Genomic DNA, 25,530 nt, shown 5'->3' on the forward strand with positions numbered 1-25,530 from the left:
GGAAAAAGATAGAGAGAAAGGCTGTGAGATATAACTGAGTTGCAGGAAGAGGTTTCAAGATGATATGTGTTCCCATGTTCCTAGGCATAAGAATTAAAAAGAATACTTCCTATGACAGGAAGGCACTGATGGAGTTGTGAGCAGTTTCTTTAGATTGGTGGTAAATTGGGAGATAAGATGGATTCCTTAATCTGATAAATGAAAAAGCACTGAGTGGTAGTAAAAGGAAAAGTCACAAGAAAGTTGGTTTTTAGTTTGTTTTGTTTTGTTTTTGACATCACTTCTTAGTTAGAATGGGGGAAAGTAATGTTCATAAAGAAAATTGGGTCATCAGGTTGACCCGGTATTAGAGATTGGCAGGGCAGTAACAGCAGTAATGAGGTGGGGAAAGAATTGAAAATATTTTCACAAAAATTTCTTACCTAAGAGAAAAAAATAGGGGACTTTAAAAGAAAAAAATGAATTGAGAAAACATGTATTAGGTTCTTTGCACTTCTGAGATAAAACTATAACATTGATACCCCTACTAAATCCATACTGGTATAAATCCTAGTACATAGCTGCTCTCCTCAATCTGCTTATTATCATGAAAATAAGTGAGAGTGGATTTCTCCTTTATCATGTTAGACTATCTTAGAAAAAATAGTAACAATGTTGATAAACTTGCATTTCCAAAGGAAGATAAATGCCACCTAAGTAAAAGTGATTCTTCTTCCTACCTCCAAAAGCAGGCCTGATTTTGTTTGTCTAGAAGACACAAGTCTTCACTGGACTGACAGAATCTTTTGTGCCAGACTGTATCTGCTTTATGGGAACCCAGAGATTTCTGTCCACTCTAGAACTGAACAGAAATCACTCACAAATGCTAACACAGACATATTCCTAGACAGTTGAATATCTAAGTTCCAGGATCACACCCCAGAAATTTTCAGGCCCCAGATTTCCCACACATTGAGTAAGACCCGAGACAAAACCAGAGTTCCCTGCATCATTAGAATAAGGTGGTTTCCATCTTGTTATCTATGGGAAAGAGTTGGAACAAACCCAATCTTTATGATTAAGCAGAAAATACAACATTTTCCATAAGACTGTAATCTTCTGCATGGTTGGTCACCAGTTATTTTTTGGAAAGTCATGTGGTTTCCTTCAAGTTAGCTAATTGTTTTGCTAAATCATCTTTTAAAGAAGACTTGACTTCTTGAGTTGTTAATACTTATGAAATTCTTTCCCCCAATGAATGAGAATTGAAAGATATATACTTTTAAGCACACACATACACAAACATTCCCAAACAGAGTGTGTTGAAAGTTGGTCTGTTGCAAAGTAACTTGGATTCTAGGACTGGGTCCAGGGGTGGGGATGGCTGCAACATTCCGCTGAGAACTTCACTCTTGGCTCTTTGCTCAAAACTAAAAATCCCTAGTCAAGTCAGATATATGAAGCATTGGGATCTAATAGAGGAGGAACTGAAAAAAAAAGTGGGGGGGCATTCATAAAGATTTAGTAGGAAAGTTAGAAGGAATTATGTGGAAAAAAAGGAAAAAGAATAATTGTGGTGTTAGTATGTGTCAGGCTAGGGACAGAATATCATAGGTCAGAGTTTAATTTCATACAGCCCAGTTATCATGATAACATTATGAAGTAATTTCCTATATACTAAGATCTGTTTTGGAGATGCTATTTACCAGGTGTCTCTTATGGGACATACAGAAGAAAAGAGTTGATCTGTTAAATTACTCTCCCTGTTCAAATATTTGAAGTACTAATTCATCACCCATGGCATTAAATTTGTATTTTAACATCGTTATAAGTTTAACAGGGGTGAATCATTTCACAGTAATGGATAAAGTGCCTCTGGAAGGGAAAGATGATGTTAACTTTGGAGAGGATATTGGGGAATGATTCTTAAAATACATGGAAGCATCTGAGTCTCTCGCTAGTTGTACATTAAATGTACACAGAATCTGAATTCCAAGTATGTGCAGAAAAATCCCTTTCTATCTGCTGTATGGTTATGGATAACAGGAAGGGAAAAATATTAAAGGAATTAAGTCCAAAATAATTCTAAGGTGGTTATTATGGGCAACTTGCTAAATAACTATTTGCAGATGTACTACTAGAATGTGAAGTGAAAAATGATCTTCTGGGGAGAGGAAACTTACACTGTATCCAGGTTAGGAAAGGTGTTTGTTTGTTTTTAACTCTATTAAAAAACAATTCTTTACTTTGTTGTTTTCACCCATTATCACTCTGTCAGAAAATTCTTGTTAAAACCCAACTATTTCATGGGTCTCTCTGATACCTCACAAAAATCCACAGGAGGAAATGGAGCTCATAAATGTAAATTACAAGTGAAACTTGTAGAAATGATTTAGGAAAAAGCATAATTATTTTTCTTGGGATTTTACCATTTCACAAAATATAGCACCTCATCTCTAAAGTACTGAGAGATGATATTCATTAGTCAATATTTTTATTTTATATCTTTGTTCTTTGAGAGACTTATTTCAATAGAATATTTTGTTTTAGTATCATAAATGTCAATTTAAAATTTGATTAAATAGAAGTAAGCACACCATATGTATTGCCTTATATACATATGAAAGTAATTCTTTTTATTTCCAATTATTCACCAATTAAAAGGTAATGGCTATAATGAGATAGGCACAGCGCTAGAGATAAAACATAGAACATGAAATATTCACTATCTTTGTCCTCCAAGGGATGACCGCCCAATGGAAACAGATTATTGTAAAGGAAAAAAAAAACCACAATGACAATTACATAATTACAAACTAGAAGGCATGTTAAAATGGGAATGCAAAAGTGTGATGGGAGATTAAAAATTTTTTTCTAAGGTGATGGAAAGCTTTCCTAAACAACTGAAAGTCAATTAGAGTCTGAGTGATAAGTGAAATCAAACAAAGTATGGTAGATGTGGAAAAATCCAGGCAGAAAAATCAGCATGGGCAAAAGCTCTTAGGTGCAAAGAATGAAGAGCTTTAGATGCATGTTGTAAAGAGGTCTCCATTCAGGCAGCAGAGAGAGTGAGAGATGAAACAGCCAGAGGAAGCTAGCGTCTGGCACAACCTACCCCTTCAAGGGCACTGGATGTGGTTCTGGGAAGCTAAGGGTGACTGGTTGTGATTTGCATTTCAAAATGACTCCTCTGACTGCTGTCTGGCAAAATGAGGGAGGGAGCAAGAGTCCAGAAAAAAAACTTTACTATGATCAAAGCAAAGAACGAAGGCTCAGTTTTTGGTTTTGGGTGGTACTTAGTGAAGAGGGATTAAAAGAGTCTGAAACAAAAATGACAGGGCTCGCACTTGGGCTGGATGCAGAAAAGGAGTCAAAAATGCTTGTTAGAAAGGTAATTAGTAATTTATTGATATAAAATGGCAACATTAGAAGCAGACTTTTTATATTCATCTTTTCTAATTAGATCATTCTATGCAAAACTACACAGTGCTTGCCAGGTGCAAAGCATGGTGCTGGGAATTCTGATGGATAGCTATATGAAAAAAGAGGGTTAAAGGATAATTTCTCTCTTTTATAGGGTCACATTTAAATATAGACAATGAGTCTCATTTCCATTAGAGGAAAGAAAGACAACTATATACCCACACATGTATGGCTATATATGTGTGTATATATGTGTGTATATATGTGTGTGTGTATGTGTGTATATATATATATATATGAGGTATTCGTGCCACATATGCATCTGAATTAAGTATGTGTTGTGAAGAAATTGAGCAAGACAGGATAATTAATGTGGAGGTGAGGAAAATAAAAGGTTGTATGAAACTATATTCTTCTTAAAAGAAATTAAACATAAAACTATTATGTCCTATATCTCTAACTTATTACAGAAGACACTTAAGATGCTGGCCCTGCTTATCAGATAGTGCCCATAAAAAGAAATTAGATACTGTTATCCAGTTTAAATCCACTTTATTTTTTTTAAAGATTCATTTTATTTATTTATGCATACAAGAGCTGGGGTGTAGGCCAGAGGTGTATGTGTGGGGTGAGAGGCAGTGAAAGGATTCACCAGAGACAGAGTGGGGAGCAGAACAGGCAGACTGACGGAAACACACTACTGAGGGGAGCAGTGGGTGAGACAGGACAGGTCTGCTGTGCCATGTGGGTTAGCTCCCTGGCCAGGGATCAAACTCATGCTGCAGTGGCTGCTGATAGCTTCATAGTGCTGAGACTTAACCCCTTAGGCCACCAGGAAGGTCCACAATCCACTTTAAATCTATGAAGTATACCTACATTCATGATTAAGCTAATCATTAATAATGAGAAAAAATAAAAATAATAATCATCGCTGTGTAGTAATTTTTAAAAATCACACAAGCTGGGAAACAGATTTAATTTTAATGTTATTTGGCATTACCTTTTTAGTTTTTTTTCCTTTGTCTTTTTTAACTTACAATTTTGTTACCCAACTCTCTTTGTAACAGAGTATGCATAATTTGTAATTTTGTTAAATACTTGCCAAATGTCACAGAGGACACCATTTCCAGTTTGCCAGGGTACCTTGTTGACAAGTCCTTTGTTTAATAAACTCAACTTGTATGTTATTCTGGTCTAACTAAACATACACAGTAATTGCTAATCTGCAAATTATTAAGGCACTTACCATCTCAATTTCCTCGTACCAGTTTTGGTTTGTTTCAATTTTGTATGTATTCCTTTTGATCACTTGTTAATGCCTCCTATTTATAGTGAACGTATATGAGAATATTACTGAATCTCTAAGATAGTATGTAATTGTTGCTTACCATTACTATAATTGTGCAGTGGACTATGCAGGAGGCTAATGAAGCTTACTCTTCAGAGCCACTCGGTTCCAAATACCTCTTTAGCATTCTTGGACCTAAATTTGTATTATAACTTTGTGTTCTTTTTCTTAACAAAGATCCCCCAAATTTAGGAGCTTCAGACATGAGAAAATATATCTGGTCCTATTTTTCATTTGTGCTGTACTAGTTAGCTTTTAAATCTTTCTTGCAATATTTTAGCTTCACAAGAATCAGAGCATTTTTTCTCCCTGTTTCTCTACTATCCAGCCTTTAGTTCAGTAAGTGCTTGATGAGTGAAGTGGTTGTTTTGGAACAGGCTCTGCAAACACACGTGCATCTTAACTAATGCCAAATTTGCTGCAAAATTTTTTAGAAGGAATCTTTATTGAAATTATCTTAAACTACTTCATCCATAAAGTTAAAATTAACTATTTCCAGAATTCTTAATTCCCATTACTGTCAATATGCACAATAGTTTGCAAAAATGCAATCGATCTTCACATTAATGTTCTTTCATTTAAATATTTTTTCTTTCCTTTAAAAAAATTTCTTGGGAGTATTTTCCAAATGGGAATTACTGAGAAAAAGAATATATTTGGCCAGCGTTTTAGATTCCAGGCATACTTCTAAAATTTAAGTCTAGTCAAAGAAAAAAAATGTTATGGCATATGATTGCATTTATTTTAAACTGTCATTTAATATAAGCTCTACATTTTGTCTTTATTTCTCAAGCTGCTTATTTTTCAATCTTCACTCTAATTTTTAGATATTGACATTTGTTGATAGATTGACATAAGATGTTACCCAAGAACTGATATACCTCTGTGATGCATGCTCTATGAACTGAATAATACACAAATTAGTGAAATTATACCATGAAGAAGTGTCATCAATTGAGGTTCATATTTGGATTTGCAAGAAAGCAAAAATATTTTTCATCCTTTCGCCATCCCTTTTTTGGATCATTTCCAAGGTTTTTTTAAAAATGAAAAAAAAAAAAAAATCGTTTGCCACTTTCTGACCAGAGATGAATAATTTAGGAACAATCTCAAACTCTTGATATACTTTATAAATGTTTTAACCATTGTAGAAAGGGACAATTTATTTGCTTAATATTTTAGCCAGTCATAAATTACGTAATAAAATAACCCTCTGAAAAAATAACATTAAATAGTACTACAATAGAGTCCTTCAAATGGAAAATTTGTAGGCTCTTAGAAAAGTGTAGGTTTTTCCATTGTCCTCACTGAAAAATTACTGAAATAAAGAATTAAGTTGTTTTGTGAAGTAAAACATCTAAATACAAAGTAACTGAAATGTAATTGATTTATTATTTTTGGGGGTGGTTCTTAAATCTTCTTTGAATTGCAACATACACTGTTGTTTTATATCCTTGAATTCCAAAATATGATGTACGTTAAGATGTAGCTCTTGTAATGCTAAGCCCTTACAAGGTTTCATATCCTGGAGATAAAATGTCCTTGTTGGAAAGCTCCTCTTCTCTGAATTTTGCTGTTGCCTGCTTGCTGAGCAGTGGCCCCTCCTGGGAAAGCACAGTTATGTCAGCCAACATTCAGGCTCCATTCTATATTAGACTATGTGGAATATTATAGTGCTATTCAGGTATATTCAGAATTTTTTCCTGATTTTGCTGTTTTTATGGCCCAGTAAAACTTATATGTGAGACTCCATTTTACATTTGACTCTATGAATTATTATAGCGTTTTCCAACTATATTCATAATCCTTTTCCTGATTTTGCTATTTTTATGACCCAGTAAAATTTATATTTGGTGTTTACTGGAAGGTTAGAAAATATCTGGAATCAAACTTAAAAAAAAAAAAAACTAATGGTGGCAATACTGCTAAGATATCTTTTAATAATTAAACCGTCAATGCAATTGAGAATAAAGTTATACTTCTTTTAGGACAGTTTTAAAAATGGGTATTTTTGCTACTCCATGCCTACATACATAGCAAGGAGGCACCCCAGATTTCACCTCTATTTAAATTGTGGCAATTAGGAACCTTAATGAGAAGGCTATGCTCAGGAAACAGACCAGTCATCTTCACCCACACAGAATGGAAAATCAAGAGCAAATCACTTTTAAAGAGGAGCAAGTAAAACCATACATGGATTGTCCTTCCTCATGTTGTAATAATCACAGAAATTTATCACTGCAAATTAACACATTAAGTTAGCCACAAGGGTGACATAACTGTAAGAATGTTTTCTCTACATGAGTCTGGATATTCAGTGGTGGGGATTACTCTGGCCCTTAACTTTTGTCCTCTGCAGCGGGTGCCAAGGTTTTCTGGATTTCACTGCTCTTTAGAATTCTCCACCAGAGGGAGGACAAGCGAAGGAGATGCAGATTTTCCCCGCAGTTTGAAGAAAGTTTGAATTCGACAAAACTAGCATTAATGATCCTTAGATCTAGTGCTGTCTCTCCATTGTACCTCTCCCTAGCTGCTTTCTCACTCGGGAAGAGTGACTCCTCGCTACCGCAGTAATAGTCCTGTCACCTTCTAATGGGGGGAGGGGGGGAGGTTATAAGTTCCTTTGAAAATTAGGTTGTAGTGGGAGATACGTTCACAATACCCCCTTTGAAGCGACCCGGTTTTTATTTATTTTAAGAAAAGGTGAAGAATTGAAATCTGACAGGAATATTGTTGGTAAACAAAAGGCACATTTTCCAGAAGCAAATCTACGATGCTGGAACCATTAACCATCTTTGGGGTTTTCCGAGTCCTTTCAGTGTACCCAGACTGTCTTGCACTCGCTTGCACACAAAGTTTCTTGCTGCCCTGTGTGCGCGTGGGGTTTTTCACTATAGTAAGAATGGAATGAACCCCAAACTCTCCTGGGAAGACGGCAAACGTTCCTGTCCTTCCCAAGGGTTTGCAACCCTTCACTTTGGGGACAGGTGTGAGAGTTCCAAGCTTTTTCTACAACATTTCTTCCCATTAAAGGAAACAGACCCGCACTCTGGGCGCAGCCGGGCAGCGCAGGAGAGCCGGGAGTCAGAGCCCTTGGGCGCCTCCCTAGGTCTTTGAATCTCCCGCGGCCGCAGTAACTGCTGCGTCTCGGCGCAGCTTCCAGCGACCCCTGTCGGGGGTTCCCGGCAGCCGCTCCGCGCGCCGCGGTCCCCCGCCCGGCGGGGCTCGGGGAGGGAAAGGGGCTGCGTCCAGGAGCGCCGAGCCCTGGCTCCTCCCGTTGGCGTGTCCGCGCCTCGGGGTGGGGGTGTGGTGGGGTAGAGAGTGGGGGCGCGGCGAAGGGAGGGTGAGAAGGAGGCGCCAGACTCCAACCTGCGGGCGGGAGGTGGGTGGTAGTACGGCAATTGAAAAAGAGCCGGCGAGGAGTTCCCCAAAACTTGTTGGAACTCCTGGCTCGCGCAGAGCGCAGGAGCGGAGAGGAGCGGAGCGGCGGAGGCTGCCTGGGTGCTGCGAGCGCGGACCCGACGGTGAACGTCTCTCCCTCCTCGGGCTGCGAGCGCGCCGACGCGGACACGGCGGGAGCCCGCGCGGCGGGACCCGAGGACTTGCCTAGGGGACGGGAGCCGCCCGGAGGACCGGGACGAGCGCCTGACGGGGAGCGCCCGTCCGTCCTAGGTGGCCCGGACCGCACGCCGCGTCCTCGCCACTCCCCGCAGGCGACAGGAGCCGCCCCCGCGCAGCGCGAGCGCCGCAGCCCGGCCACTCGCTCTCCCCTCGAGGAACAAACTTTTCCCAAACCCGGTCCAAGCCTTAGGACCAAACTTGTCACGCGTCCCCTTCGCCGGCAGAGCGTGCACCTTCGCCGTCCGCGTAGAGGTGCACTTCTCGGGCGAGATGTCTGAGCGCAAAGGCAGAGGCAAGGAGAAGGGCAAGAAGGACCGAGGCTCGGGGAAGAAGGCTGCGGCGCGCGGCCCGAGCCCAGGTGAGTGCGCGCAGCGGCCAGGGAGCCGGGACCCTCCTCCATCGCTGCGGTCGCCTCTCCCTCGCCCGCCCGCCCCTGCGCGCGGGACCCTTGGCTCTGCCCCCGGGCGTCCGCGGAGCCGGGCGCTTCTAGCCCGCTCTGGGGCCGCCCCTCACCTGAGCGCTGACCCCACTGCGGCGCCTGCACCCCGCGCAGAGTGAACTCCGGCCGCCCAGGCCGGTACCCTCCGGGGGGTCCAGGCGCCCCGAGCTCCCTGCGCGCCCTGCCTTTTCCCAGCGCCTCTCAGCTGAAGCAGCCTGGGAGGCTGACCCGGAGTGGCGGAGCCGCGGCTGGGTGCGCGCGTGTGGGGAGCCTGGAGGGCTTTGCATGAGTCCCGGCTGCCCTCTAGCGAGAAAAGCCAGAACGGGGCTCCCTGCGGTGTGCCTGGCTGGGAAAAACCGGGTGGTCGAGAGAGGAAGGCCGTGAGGGCAGCCGCAGCGCATCAGTATTTTGGGTGGAGGGAAGCGGTGTGGGGTCGCCCTGCGTGCGTCGGTTTACCCAGATGCAGCCCTGCGGCGCTGGAACTCCGCTCAGCTGAGAGGGATTCCTAGCGGTCAGCGAAGCTTGTAAAAGTCTAGTGCAGTGCCAGGAATCAGGTCTGTCCCAAATAAGTTTTCAAACTTTCGGCCTAGCCGTTCTATTTGTCAGGAACTCTGAATGAATAGGGGAGACTAAATAGGGTTAGATTATGTTCCCGAAAAGTAACCTCCATAAAAGTTAATGTGAATTCTCAATTCAGTAGCTTACGGGTTATATAATAAATAGAATGAAATGGCAGCTGAGGCTTTGTAGAGACAAATCTTATGTTTGATAATCAGACTATAGACAGACATGAATGACAGTTTCACCTTAGATTACCCTAAGAAGGGCTGATGCTTTAGATATTGCCTGAGAGAGAGGAGGCATCCCAAATAAATGTTTATGAGTGATTGAGAGGAGATGCTAAATAAAAAAGAGAGGGAATGGAAGAGTATGAGAGCTTTCTGTCGGCCTCTAAAATTCACAATTGTTAATTGACTCACATGCCCTAAGTCACTAGGGTCATCCCCCCAACAATTTTTGTAAAGCACTTCTGAAAACTATGGCTGAAGAAGATAAGTATTTGCCTGCTCCTTGCAGGAAGAAAACAACGTTTGCCTAGTCCTCTTTATTGGCATCACTGATAGCCTTTTAGAACCTCGCTTATTGGCAGAGACCTTAAGCAGGTTTTGAGCAAAACAGAGATTGAACAGAGGGTAATTGTTTGGCCACTAACATTCACGTGTTTTCTTCTATAATAAGATACTGCTGATCAGATTCACCTTAATTACCTTTCAACAGCCCTCATGAAAGTGTATTGAAATTTCCTTACTTTTACCCTATGTTTTGGAGATAACATATAAAACATTTCATTCAACAAGATATAAAACAGGGAGCTGGATTAGCATCCTCCCTAGAGAAAAGTGATTTTGTCACCTCTCCTTTTGAAGGTCATCATAGTAAATAAAAGAGATCATTGACTAACACAAACTTAAAGTCCCAAGAGAGTTATCGGGGGACCCCTTGTTGCATTTGTGATGGTGTTGTGTCCTGCCTGCAGAAGTTTCTTGTCCTCTGTAGGTGGTCTGATGGATCAAGGAGGAGGCAGTGGTTTGAAATAGCATCCCTTGCTGGTAACAGGTTTGCGTTTTGTCAAGGGTTCAGAATAGCAATGTCTTAACACAGGCATTTCAGATAAGTCTGTAGTTCTGTGGGGGCGAGATCTATGAACAAGCAAGCATTTCTGTGCCATGCAGATCTTATCTCCTAGGTAGGCAGCTGTGTTGTGACTACCTAATGTTCCCTCTTGACACACAGTTCCAGAGCTTTCTTGGGGACTCTCACTTTGTCCTCTAGTTCCACAACTGTAATTCCCTGTAAATCAAGAAAGATTGACATTGTCTCTACTGTCCTCTGGAAAAATGGGGCATACTTGTCTCTAGGTTAGTTTTTAGTATATTTGTTTCTATTTTCTGTCAGGTAGTAATCTTCTTTGGGGGAGGGATTTTAACTCCTCCAGAGCACCTGGCCCTTGTTAAACCATATAAGAATATTTGCTTTTCATTTGAATCAAAAGGAATGGTCAACTTGAAACCAGTTTTATAGAAAAACATTAAGCAGTATTACTTTGAAATCAGTGTTTCCTTCCTTCCTTGTCATTTTCCTTGTAATGGTAAGTTCCAGTGTACTTTTCCCTATCTTAGGGGAATAAATAACTGATAGTCATCATAATTTGTGGGAGAAGGATATATTTCTTTTTCAACCTTTTTGAACTCTAATTTGCAGCCATCTGAAAAGGAACAACCTCTAGAATCACTTCTGATACTACCTAAAATATTGCTACTCGCCATGCCAGGCCAAAATAAGACTTGAAAGTTCACCCATAACTGGAATAGCTCCTGTGGTAGTGCTCTTCCATCCAAAGTTTTACCCCTTTCTTAGAACAGCCACTGAAACTCTGTGTCCTTAATGGTACGCATGCAACAGCCAAGCCTCTTTGGAAGTTATAACATGACTTCTTCACGACAGTCAGGGGAGGCAGAGTGCTGGGACTGCTCAGCCCCTCAGCCCTGCTGTGTGCTTTCATTACATGAAGAGGTATAAACACATCTGTTGGAGGGAAATTTTCAGGGGAAAAAGACTTCTTTAACTTACATGTGATATGTATGACTGATACATGATACATATATGGTTATGTTTCATAGCATCCACATTTTTGTACAATTAACTGAATATCAAATTGCACACTCTTGGGACTACAGATGTTCAACAGAATTATCTATTCCATAATAATGCCTCTAATAGGTCCCAAGTCCTTGGGCTCATTGATTCTTCTTTGCTCAAAATAAGCGGCCTCAGCATAACTTTGGATTTTGTAACACCCATCCATGTACCGAGGGCCCTGTAACATTCTGGGCCGGACCTCCCATATTCCAGATTCTTCGTATTGATCCAGCTCAACACTTTTTCCATTGAAACCTGAATTACAAAACCAGGGCTGATTTTATTTTTATTTTTACTTTTTCCATTTAGTGTTTGTCTGTAAGCTTCCATTATAAATCTGTTTTTTGATATATTTTTTTCTTGCACAAAAATATTGCAAAGGATACTTTTTCCTCTTAAATGACCTGAAACAACCCAGTTATCAAGTCTAACCCAGTTCTGTTATGTTTTCAGAAAAATGTTGTATTTTTTCTATGTTTTTGTTGCAAAAATACATCATGACTTTTCTAACAACCCAATAGAAGTATTGGGTCTCCCTTACTCCCAGCAAAAGAGGCATTCATGAGTATAAGTAATGGAAACATGGAGAAAGTTTAGTATCCCAAGTGGTCAGAAGCTTGCCATGGGCTGCCCAGATGACATCATTCACCTGTTTTGTTAACAACATGGCCCCACAGGTTGAAGTGCTTATAAACATTCTTGGATATAAAGTGCCCTGTCACTAACAGGGAAGTGTTTGTTTACAGAACAAGAAGAATGTCCAGTGATCTTTTTCAACTTGGTTACTTGTAACCACTCATCTTATGTAATTATTTAAAAACATTAAATATTATTTATAGAATGAAAAAGGCCTTATTTTGAAAAGTTATTTTGAAGCAGAATGAGGTGGAGAAACTTGGGATACATTCTCATATCTGCAAAATGATAAAATAACACAGATGGCAGAAAGGGGAGGAAAAATATAATTCTATATCAGAAAATATTGAACTAGCATGAGGACAGTGAACACCATACTAAATCTCAGACATTCTGCTGCATATTTTTATATTTATTAATAAGGGAGCTCCTTTTATTGACTATCTCACCATGTTCCAGGCAGGATGATAGATGACTTGTGTATTTTACCACCTGTAAAATACAGGTGGTACAAAATACAAAATGCCCCACTGTTAGGCAATAAGAGGGAGGATAGTCTAGTTCTTAGCTTTGTGGTCAGATTGGCTGGGTTTAAATCCTAGATCTGCTCCTTGGACTGTATTCATCAGAAAGTTGCTTAATGTTTCCATGCCTAAATCTCCTTATTTGTAAAACTGGAATAATAATACTATCATTATTATTATCACGACTTTATGATGAAGTTTAAAGGAGATAATCCATGGAGGCTTTCTAAACATTGTCCAACATGTAATAAATACCCAATAAATAGTAGCTCTCTTTACAAAATTACTTAAGAAACAAATTGTCCATCTTTGCAAATACTTGACGTAGTTTTCAAAAATTTACCTTTTATGGTAGAAAATAATTCAGAGTTGGCCTTAGATTAGAGTAAGTATAAATATTAATATCTACTACCTGTAAATGTAGAGAAAAGTGGATAAGTATGTCAAATACCATAACTGCATGTATGTATTATGAAAACAGTCCTGAATTCAGTCTAAATATTGAAAGTAGAGTGAGGTGCAACATAATTTTATCTCTGGCAGAAAAATGTTGAGGTTTCAAGCTATGAGAAGATTTTGAAACATGACTCTTTTCCTGGCAACACTCAAGAGTTGGTGCTTGAAACTCACTTTAATATATAGAATGCAGAATCTTCTCTTTGAGGACTAGTACAAATTGCAGAATTGAAAAGTTAATTGTATATTATCATGCTCTTTGTTATCATTTTATCCAGTATAACAATACATTGTTATACAATATAGGTTCACAATATATGTTCACAAAATCGAGTGCATGTGTCTCTAAATATAAACATAATACTTAATATAGTAAATCCACATTTCTCATCATATTCTTTGCTCTCCCTCACTAGAATCATTATATCCAGTAAAGTCCTAGGGATGTGATTCTTACCAAATCAGTGTTCTGTTGACATTCTTAAAGTAGTACGAAGTTAAATTTGACTTCAGCAGTTAAATTTGACTGATAATTTATCATATTCTGTTGTGACAGAAAAAAGTAAACCAAGTATTTTGGGAATATAATTTCATTTGCTCACAGAAGCAGATAAATGGAATGCCAATATTTAATCAATTCTAAAACTCTTGTCTTGACAAACAGAAAGTACACAAACCTAAGTCAGAGAGTATTAACATAAAAAATGGATTTATTTTAACCAAAGGAAAATAATGTCTATGAAATATGCCACTCGGGACTTAAATGAAATTTCCCCAAAGGAACAAGTAGTGTCTTGGATTCATCCTAATCGTCTACACCTTGTGTGTCCTTACATTAGTTTTATTAGTTAAAAAAAAGTAAGCTACCAAAATGCCAATAGATGTCAGTATTTGTTGCTTTAGTAAAAGTGAGGTGTTTAAAAAAAAGACAGCTTCATGTATTCTCGGTTTTAATAAGCATAAAGCTGGCTCTTTTCAAAAGTTTGACAATAATATCTTGTATTACCTTGTCTACCTATATTTTATTAATGAAAATATATTGTCATATTCCACTCTTCTAAATAATTAAAAGGTGCCTCTAGTGCATCTGTAGCAGTGGATTCAGAACATAAGCTGAAAGTGCACTTAACCAGTATTTTTTACTTTTTTAAAAATAAAGAAACAATCATTTGTGAATATTGTTAAACCTTGGGTTTATTTTGCATTTTTAAACTATAAAATTTAATTATTCATGTTCCTTATATCTCCTTGATTAATATTGCACAAATGTATTTTTCTGTCTAACTCATGTGAGATCTGTGGAGACCTGCCCCTGGAAGGCCAGGAGGATCAAGCTTTTCTTCTTACCAGCTTTCTCTGGCCTCCAGAGGGTGCTCCAAGTGCATCACACTGCTATTCCCCAAAGTATGACTCCTTTTTGCTTTTCTTTTTTTAAAGTTAATGCACTATTCTGGACAATCTATAGGAAGAATAGGGTCCTGATTTCATCAGAATTAACTGCCTCAGCTTGACCAACTAGCACAAATTTGTTCAGAATTCTAAGTCAGCATGTTCTAAAACATTCTGATGATGAAAATACTGTATCAGTTTGCTAGGAGATGTCTGTGAGGTCAGTTTTTTTTTGAAGACTTATTTTATATGTTTATGCACACAAGAACTGGGGTGCAGGCCAGAGGTACGGGGCATGAGAGGATTCACCAGAGACAGAGTGGGGAGTAGAACACGCGGATCTACCGAAATACACTGCTGAGGGGAGCAGAGGGCAAGACAGGAGAGGTCTGCTAGGCCGTGTGGGTTACCTCCCTGGCTGGATAGCATCATAGTGCTGAGACTTAACCCCGTGCTCCATCAGGGAGGCCCACTGTGAAATTAAATTTAACCAGCGCCTCTGCAGAAGCCAGCATCTTTTAAGCACTGTTCAGTTGCCCCCTTACAGCAATTTCTTCAAATAAATTTAGGGTACCCACAAAGAGATTTAGTCATATTTAAAAGTCCTACTCTGGCATTGCAAAATTCCACGTGAAAGCATCAACATTGAACAGAGGGTCTTTACTAACATATGCCTTTTCATTTCCACACTGTTCCCTCAACCTCTGGCTAAAATGTTCAACAACCCTGCTTTGATTGACTCACAATTTTGAAGATGAGTTTGAATTACTTATTTTTTTTTGAATCATGGGCTAATATTGTACTACTGTCACATAGACCCTGTTATATGCCTATGATTTATACCTCCCCACACTTGCCATTTTCACTGTGGGTTTCTCCCATCATCATACTCTCCTCATTATAAAGTGTAATATTGTTCACACAGTTCCTTGGACCAAGAGAAGTATTACTGACGGGAAGTAGCTTTTGCTCTGCAGAGTGTCCCAAACCTTTCATTTCACAGGTTCAATAGGCAGCAGCTGGCTCCTCTGGGCAGCTGTTTGGTTTTAGTTTCAAGGATATGAGAGTCAGAAATGTTTTATTGGGCTGAATATGAAACTGTTGATTTTGTAGGTCATACATGACTGAATATTGTTAGTCATATAGTTTAATATTTGGATTCACTTTAGTAGTTTGACTTTATGCTTTATGTGTTATTTAAAATAATATAGTCATGACAACTTTAACAAAATTCTTAAAAGTTCAATTATATAAGGTTAATGTACTGTATATTATATATCATATATAGTATATATTATATACTGTGTGTTTTATATTATGATATATATTTATTGTGTAGTATATATATTATATATATAATGTGTATATATATCATATCTATATGCATGTGGAGTCTGGTCTAGGGAGCCATTGAACCAGTGGCATATTTTCCAATAAATAGAGTGGTCATGTGCTTTTCATGTAAAATGAATTCAGTATAAAGTTAGATAGTTGCCAGCGGACTTGTATTTTCCTTTAGAGAAAAGTAGTACATTTTTATCACAATATAAAACTTTTAATTTTATTTTACCTGTTAGCAAATTGATGTAAAGTTTTATTTAATGTATTTCTACAGAGATTACAGAGATCTGAATAAGAAATATTGGTGATTGGTGACTAGTTCTGGCTTTTTTGGTGGAATAAAATATTTAAAATGATCTGTCCTCAATTTAACAATACTCTATCAACTTTTTTTTAAATAGTTTTAATAATGAAAGTGCATGTCATTATGAATGGGCCTGTATTTATTGATAAAATTAAAATTTAGTTACCACCATTTCTTTGAAAGCCTCTGTGTTTATATTTGTGATTTTTTTTTTTTAAAGATTTATTTATTTATTTATACAAGTACTGGGTATAGTCAGAAGCTCGGGAGGGTGAAAGAATTCACCAGTGCCAGAGCGGGCAGCAGAACGGGCAGACTGACGAAACACACTGCTGAGGGGAGCAGTGGGCACGGCAGGAGAGGTTTGAGCGCCATGTGGGACCCTCGTCAGTGGCTGGGCATTAAACCAGTGCTACAGAGACTGCGGGCAGCTTCGCAGCCCAGCACTCAACCGCTGTGCCCCTGGGGAGGCCCTGTATTTGTGATCTTAACTCATCTGTTGTTACATATAATCTCACAATTATAGACACAGATTGCATTTTAAAAGATATGGCTGTCTCCTTAGCTACTATTTAGATTTAGTGACTCTAAGACCAATCTTTAAAATGAAATGTCTAAATGCCAATTTTGGAATTTTTTTTAAGAAAAAATACATTTTACAAATGAAATGTTTTGAAGACTGAATGTCTTCTTTTTAAGGACTCCAGAACTGGAAGTTAAATTCCGATGTCTTTCGTGAGTTTTCAAAAAAATGTATTTCAACCTTGTGTTAAGGAACCATTTGAATATTATGCATAGAAAACATTTCTCCATTATATGTAAATTATTATCATGTTGTCAGCCATACATATTATTTATTTATTTAGCATAGATTCCATAGCTTTAGACCTCTGGTGAGAGTTGGGTATCAGATATGTAACACATTTATAAAAAGTTTAGCTGGACCTTCTCAACCTGTGATAAATCTTGAACTTCGGCTAAAAGATAATCTCATTTTTGGAGACTAGGGGAACACTGGCAGTGATGATCTAAAAAGTGGTGCAACAGTAGGTGATATTTACTTGTATTTTGAGTAACACACACACTATGCTCTTAATGCCAATTAATTAACCTTAATTAATGCCAATTAATCCTCTAGCTGTAACTTTCTCATTCCTTTTCTCCCATGTCTTTAGAGCAAAGGTAACTTTATTGCATGTAGTTCTAGTAGAGAACTTTGAATATGGATATTTATAGAATAAATGAGTAAAAATCATCTCCATGCACCTTTGCTGACTATTTTGTTACCTGAGTTACAGGGATAGAAAATTGTTGTTTATGAATTGATTTAATTGAAGCATTGTACTGTGATAAACTTACTATAAGTTTATTGTCTGGCAGAAATTTTCATTCATTCATTAAGTAGATGTTATTTTGTACACATGGGTCAAACCTGCTTTTTTTTTTCTTTTGAGATATCCTCTCTTCTCTGCCCACAGAGTGACAGTATTTGTGTTATGCACAACATATCACTGTTTAAAATTACCATTTTCTTTGCATTCTTCTCTTTAAATTGTTTTCAATAAAAATGGGGGACTTCCTTTGAAGTTCATAAAACCTAGATTTTTATGAAGTTATAATAGCAGTAATATTGAAAATTATTGTCATCTCTTTCTGAGAAAATGAAAAGTGGTATATTTCCTCCAGTGGGATTAGTTCAAATACAGAAATAAGTTGTGATTATAATTTGCTTTAGTGAAGCCACCTTGCTTGTATATTTGGAATCTTCCCTGGAGCAAGAGGTAGGGAAGGGAGTGAACTGCTCAGCATTATCCATTTTGGAATATATATACAGGGATGATGGAAATGAGCTAGTGGGTTTGTCAAGAGAAAACCAACTATTTGAATATGGAGCAGAATAGAAATGAGAGACTTATGTCTTAAGGGCTGGGGTTTTTTGATTTGGTTTGGGTTTTTACATGTTGATTATTTGTGTGTTCTCAGTTGTCTTTAACCTACCTTGGAGGAGAAATGTTGATTGAAGTAGTTCTCTTTATATATTTTGGTATTTGAAAGCAGCGCTAGAGTTTTAAATGTTATGTATTTTTTTTAAGATTTATTTATTTATGCATACAAGAGCTGGGTACAGGCCAGAGGTGTGGGGGGTGAGAGGATTCACCAGAAACAGAGTGGGGAGCAGAACAGGCAGATCTACCGAAATACACTGCTGAGGGGAGTAGCAGGCAAGTCAGGAGAGGTCTGCTGCACCATGTGGGTTGCTCCCTGGCCAGCCTGGGATCGAACTACGGCTGCAGAGGCTGAGGATTTCTTCATAGTGTGGTGCTTAACCCCTTGTGCCACCAGAGAGGCCCCAATGTTATGCATATTATTTACACCCCATCAACAAAAACCGAGATCCACTGCCAGATGGTAGGTAAGAGAAAGGTTCTTAGCTTTCCTCAGGAATTACCAAAGAAAGGAACAGTATAAAGAGTATAGTCCCTGAGATCTCTGTGGATTCATTGTCCTCTCAGATGGAACCTACGTAATACTCCATTTACCCAGAGTGCCTCTAAATTGGACCATGCCTAGGAAAAATACCACCTACAATAACCACAATAAAAGTTCAGTGAAAACCTTACCTCTGAATTTGGTGACAGTGGTTACTCTCTGTAAAGTAGACATGATTCAGTGTGGCCCTCCACCCTCAAGTAGGGTAGGCTTACTTTATTCTACCTGTTGGAATAATGATGAAAAGGCATTCATCTTAACTGCCTTGCCATATGCACACCAGTTTGGGACTAAAATACCCTGTAGTCAGAAGTTGTAGTAGCAACCGATTTCCAGGACCCTGCATCTAAATGAATACCTTGTTGGGGAAACTTGAGACATTATAGGAATCTATGAGAGAGACAGCTGTGGAAGATCTGATGCTTTTTTGTTTATCATTTTAGATATGTGATTTTATAAAGTTAACAATGACTTCAATGCAGATGCCTTTTGGGATTTGTTCTGAGAAACACATGAGCAGCTGGATGGCACAACTCCAGTATAAGGCAGTTGCTCTTGATCAACGTAAGTTACAATTGTAGCAAGAAAACACTCATCCCTTATGATAAATAAATGGTCTTGCACTCCTTAAGTTAATTCTCAAAGAGAATTTGGAAGATTTGGTGTTAGTGCTAGTATGTTAATTTGCTATAAAATACAAAAGATATTACCTAATGCCAAAGTTATAAGGATCTAGTTTTTGATTATGAATGTAGCAGCTTTTTGTTGAAAACTCCTTTGATAAATTCAGCAAATAATAGCTATCCTTAGAATTGCCATGTTTTGGGGGCCTCCCCTGGTGGCGCGGTTGAACGCTGGGCTGCGAAGCTGCTTGCAGCCTCTGCAGCGCCGGTTCGATCCCCAGTCAGTCTGTCTGTTCTGGTCCCCGCTCTGACTCTGGTGAATTCTCTCACCCTCCCACCTTCTGACTGTACCCAGTGCTTGTATAAATAATAAATAAATCTTTAAAAATCTTTAAAAAAAAAACTTGCCATGTTTTTGTAGTACATTCGTAAGTAAAAGCCTCCTCTTCAGGTAATCACTGGTGGTTTCATGGGAGAAGTCACTATTTCTGATCATGGTCACACAAAGAAATAAGAAATGGAAAATGTACATATTGATGTACATAGTCAAAGTTTTAAGGACTCAATTTGCATATCGCCTGAATGTGTGGTTATTCTGTTTTTTCAATTACTTTCAAAAAGTATTAGTAATTAATAATAATGTCTAAAGTTACCTTTTAAATGTTGAGATTAATTTATTTTTTAACATTTATTTATTTATGCATACAAGAGCTGGGGTACAGGCCAGAGGTGCAGGGGGTGAGAGGATTCATCAGAGACAGAGTGGGCATCAGAACAGGCAGATTGACCAAAGTACACTGCTGAGGGGAGTAGTAGGCGAGTCAGGAGAAGTCTGCTGCGCCATGGGGGTTGCTTCCTGGCTGGCCTGGAATCAAACTTGTGCTGCAGTGGCTGCGGATAGCTTCATAGGTTGTGTCTTAACCCTTGCACCACCAGGAAGGCCCCGAGATAAATTTATTTTTGATGTATAATCAATTTTATTTTAATGTATTTCTTTTGGGTTACTAGTCCCATATATTTCAAGAGCCCGTATCAATGCTGAACCATTAAACTAAAGTTATCAACGAATGTGTATAAATAAATAAAAAGGTGACTGTTTATATCCTACCACCTTATTTTCTATAATTCAGAAAGTATTTTGTTAATTTGAATATTTTACTTATTGGAAATTTATCCTTTTGTTTTTATTTGTAGGATTTGGGTAAAACAATATTCTATTTGAAACATTTTAGGAAGTCATTATCTATTGTAATTTTTAGAACACAAAGCATTGTCCTTACCCAGAGGAATTTTTGAGTGGTCATCTATGTACTTTTTAACATTTTATATCTTTAGACTATAAATTGCACAAAGTCATGGCTGTCTTGTCCATTACTAGGGGTAGGTCCAGTGTGGGGAATATAGCTGTTACTCTTAAAAATGTATTCAGGACCTCCCCTGGTGGCACAGGTAGTTGAGTGCAGCGCTGTGAAGCTGCCTGCAGCCTCTGTAGTGCGGGTTTGATCCCAATCGGCCGGCAAGGGTCCCACATGGTGCAACAAACCTCTCCTGTCGCGCCCACTACTCCCCTCAGCAGTGTATTTCATCGGTCTGCCTGTTCTGTTCCCTTTCTGTCTCTGGTGAATCCTCTCACCCTCCTGTGCATCTGGCCTATACCCTGGTTCTTGTATAAATAAATAAATCTTTAAAAAAAAAAGTATTCAGTGATTCAATAAGTGACAGTATTGCCAATCTGCTTAAAACAATGAGTTGTGGGATTTAAGGATAGCAGTTTAGTTATTATGTTGCTATTAGTTAATAAGACAGTACAAATCACTAGTACCAACATTTTATGGGTTTACTCCTAAATTGACCATTCATTGTTTTTTTCTGGCATATATCTGCACAATTTATCTTAATGCTCAAAGTAAATAACAATCAGCGCTCAGTTAGTCAGACTAATGAATAGAAATTATTTCAATTTACAGTTCTTGCTAACCCTATAGTATCTGTCTTACATTTTATCTTAAGTACATGGAGGCAGTTAAGAAATTAAATGGATGCCAATTAAGGAGTTAATATTTATGAATTCTTAAGACCATTGCCTGGAACATAATGTTCGTTATGTTAAGAGTTTGCTATATAAATAAATAACAGCTGTTCCTGGTAAGTAATGAAAATAATCTCAAGCAAGCTTAGTACTACCTAAAAAGTGAAATCTTAAGTATGACTGCATTAGTCTTGGGAAAAGTCATATAGTATTAGAATTGAAAGGGTTATTTTAGAGGTCATCTGCTCAACTCACAACTTTTTAGATGAGGAAAATCACAAGGTCCAACAAGAGCATCAGTCCTAACACTAGACCCTAGACATCCAGATTGCAGTGTCAGGATCTTAAGTCATGATCTACACTTTCAGAATGGCCCTGTGTGTGAATTCAACTGTGTTTGGGTATGGCTATTCAGTCAAGTGAAAAAACAGTATATCTCCATGCCAACAAATAGCAGCTTGGGTACAGCATTCATATGATTTTAATTATTTTTGGGGTTGCAACAAATTTAAATCCTCCAATCCTTTCTACTTGTTCCTTGTTACCATATCTTGTATCCAAGTGGGAACAATAAATACTGACTGAGGAGGGCCTCCCCGGTGGCGCAGTGGTTGAGCTCTGGGTTGCGAAGCTGCCCACAGCCTCTGCAGCGCCTGTTCGATCCCCCGCCACCAGTGAGGGTCCCACATGGCTCGCAGACCTCTCCTGCCGCCCGCCGCTGCTCCCCTCAGCAGTGTATTTTGTCAGTCTGCCTGTTCTGCTTTCCGTGCTCTTAAACTCTGTTAGTACTGACATTTGAATGCAAGAGGACCTAATAACAAGAAAGATCTCTGTGAGCTGACTGCGTTCCCTTTGTTGAAATGATAGGTGTGCAAGGAAAAAAATAAAGAATCTTGAACACTTGTGCCTTGCCAGCTGCTCTGACACCAAGTCACTCACTAGTATTTGTGAGCCACTGAGTAGTCACTGATCATGGTGACATTTTATCACTAACAACCTGAATTATCTTTGACCCAGAGGCTTAGGGGTCAAAGGCCTTCTAGTCCATATTAAATTTGCAGGTTGGTAGTTCAATTTGTGTTAGGGAGTTTATGTATGTGTGTGTGTGTGTGTATTTGGGGAAGGGGGAGGTATGTAGAATATATATATAGAATATATATTCTATATGTAGAATATATATGTATGTAGAATGTATGTATAGAATATATAGACGTAGAATATATATTTGGGAAATATATGTATTTATGTATGTAGAATATATATAGAATATATATGTATGTAGAATATATATATAGAATTTTGTATACATATATATTTATATTTGGGGAAGGGGGAGGTATGTAGAAGAAAAGAGAGATGTGGTGCATTTCCCGTAATCCTTATATAGGATTACGACGACTTAGTCTAGATGTTTATTTGTAGGATTTTTTGTTAGCATCCTAAAAGAAAGAAAGGTTGCCACACTCAACACCCTGTGGTTTTTGTCTGGGCCTCGCATGATGTGTCCTAAAGGTTACAGGGAACCATCAGTAAACCAGAGCTTCACAGGAGAATGACTCCACAGGTTGTAGCAGGTAGGAGCTTTGCCTTGAGGAAAATGAAGATCCTTTGAGGGTAGTAGAAACTCATAAAGTTTGCTGATTCATTTCACCTGGACCCATTAATGAGGGACTTACATCGTAGCTACAAAGGGACTGCAGAGTTCATTTGGAGCTTATTCAGACAACTGTGGATTCCCAGCCAGTCAGGGATTGAAAGGCTCTTCCAGATCATAGCCAGGAAGCACTCCCAGGCTGGGAGAATGGAAGGGTTTGGAAGCCTGTGAGAGAGAGACAGAGACAGAGAGACTAACAAACAGTCTTTGGGGAGGAAGTGGTAAGCAAGAACCTTGGTGAAGGAGCTCCAATGTGCTGGTGTGGAAAGGGCACTATTCAGAGTGGTGGTAAAGAACGAGGGGGACGAACTCCATATGGTATTGTCCATCATTTACAATGGTGTGGGCTTTATATCTTTGGCTAATAGTTAAAATTAATTTATGATGAGTTGTACAAAAGGAAAACTGTGATTCAAAGTTTGCAAAATTTTGAGTAATGCTTTCTTGTTATGTTTTCACTCAGAGGCATTCATAGTGAATGCTTTTCTAGAACCCTAAGATATTTGCAAAAGAATATCCCTATCAAGTCTAGGCAAGTAATAAACTTATTTTTGGGAAACAATCTTCTACAGAATAATTTTTGATGGGTGATTAATGAGTTGGTTTACTTATCTTGGAAAACACTTAGATTAACCCACCTACATAAGGTGCTTATAAAAAATCCCAATAAGAACTGGGTATTGGGTGTGAATTGTAATCTCTCATATACTTTTAATTTAGTGGTTTCTTTAATGGTGTATAATGCAGTTAAAGTGATGGTATTAATATTACTAAGGAGAAGAAGTGTATGAAGAAGTAGTAAAAAGATAAAGACTACACAAAGTTTTTGAGAAGTTCTTACCATATTTGCGTAAAAGAATTATAAAATTATGTAGTTCACTCCTTAGTGGTTTATATTTTTCAGATTTAGTGTTAGTTCCTCTCCATCCATATTTCTCTCAGTATGATACTCTCCTTTATTTGTTGCTATGAGTTCTGTTTGTTTTCCAAAGATGACCTCCTGCACTAAAATTTTTAAATTTTTTTCATTTTGCTGATCAACTTAATGAAGGATCATAATATTGTTAATTAATACATTTTATTGTTTTCACTGTAGCAAGGCTGAATTTTCATCATGGTGTTCATTGCCCATATTTGTCTATTCTCCTCTTGCTCAAGCACATAATTTATTAGAAAAACAACACACTCTTAAGTGTATTCGGCAACTGTGATTATTATTGTGAACATGTATGATAAATAACCTTAATTGTTTTTTTCACGTGAAAAATCACCATTATCCACATATAGAAAAATAAAATACATTGTAGCATTTCACAATTGTAATTAAAGATTTACAGATTAGGTGTAATGTACAAATGAAGCATATGGAGAAGAATATGAAAGGAAAACTTTATTTCTGAAAAACTTCATCTAAAAGAAAAATTATTGAGCCAGCATCAGGCGTTTCATCCATGACCTAGAAATATATTTAAGTGTATCATCTAGAGGTCCATTTATTAGTAGGAAAGAATCAATCCCACTTATTCTCTTTCTTTGTGGCACAGCTCCAGAAAGGTATTTTAATTGATTGGTGGGAAGATTTTAACACAGACAAAACTTATAAGCCAAGCGCCATTATTTCTAGTACAGTGACTTTACCACATTATTGGGTAATAAAGCTAAAAGCTGCCAAATGTTTTAGAATTATTTTCAGAAATTTATATCTTCTTTGTTCCCATTACCTTGAGAAAGAGTTCAGAGAAAGGGCTTAGTCAGCATTCAATTATGGTATTAGATAAAATATACAGGTTGGTCTAACACCAAGATGCAACTAGTTGTCTGTGTACTTTAATCAATCAAGAACTATTGACAAGTTAGTTGTCATTCTAATTGCCACTTCTTTGAAGGTAATGTGCCTTTCTTCTCTGGATGCTTTCAAGATTTTTGTCTTTTCCCTTCCCCTTAGTTTCTGTATGATGTATTTAGGAGTGGGTTTCTTTTTATTTATCCTGTTCAGGATTCACTGGACTTCTTGAACCTGTAAATTTTCCTTATTCTGGGAAATTCTCGCCCATAGTTCTTCAAAGATTTCCTCTCTCCCATTTCTTTCCTCCTTCTAAAATTTTAACTCAAAAATATATGTTACATATGTTTGTCCTTCTTATGCTAATCATTTCTCTTGACCTCTCTTTTAAATTTGCTCTCATCTGTCTCACTTTGCTGCTCTGCTTTTTCTGATTTATTTTCCTCCTCATTTGTCTCTTTGGCTATCTGTATCAGTCTCCTTCTAAGACTGTGCATTAAAGTTGGTTCTTTTTCATTTCTAGCACTTCTATTTGGTCCCTTTTCAAATTTTCTAAGTTGCATCTTCTATTTTCTGGTCGCCCCAAATATTTTCATGTTGGTCATTTATTTCATTTAGCTGAGTGAGCATAATTGTTTTATAATTTGAGTGTACTGATTCAGCATGTGCTGGTTCTCACTCAGTGCCTTATTTCTGTCTGTGCTTAACTGTCTCTAACTCTGTTGGTATTGTTTTGAGGCATTCTCAAGGCATAGGATGAAAGTACTCCCCCAGTGACCTCTTCTTGCCAT

At 38.2% G+C, this 25,530-nt stretch overlaps 1 protein-coding gene across 5 annotated transcripts in view; it reads left to right on the plus strand.

Moving 5' to 3' along the window:
* The first annotated feature begins 8,424 nt into the window (after positions 1 to 8,424).
* Positions 8,425 to 25,530, plus strand: part of LOC119257792 (pro-neuregulin-1, membrane-bound isoform) — a 209,372-nt gene continuing 192,266 nt past the window's right edge. For all 5 annotated transcript variants that reach the window (XM_054700847.1, XM_054700846.1, XM_054700849.1 and 2 more), the window contains exon 1: positions 8,425 to 8,729. In XM_054700847.1, coding sequence (XP_054556822.1) covers positions 8,642 to 8,729 — 88 coding nt within the window. In that variant the 5' untranslated portion in view covers positions 8,425 to 8,641. The remainder of the gene's footprint in view (positions 8,730 to 25,530) is intronic.

Source organism: Talpa occidentalis, unplaced genomic scaffold, assembly GCF_014898055.3.
Source record: "Talpa occidentalis isolate TD23 unplaced genomic scaffold, MPIMG_talOcc4v2.1 talOcc4.4, whole genome shotgun sequence".
NCBI classification, from domain to species: Eukaryota; Metazoa; Chordata; class Mammalia; order Eulipotyphla; family Talpidae; genus Talpa; species Talpa occidentalis.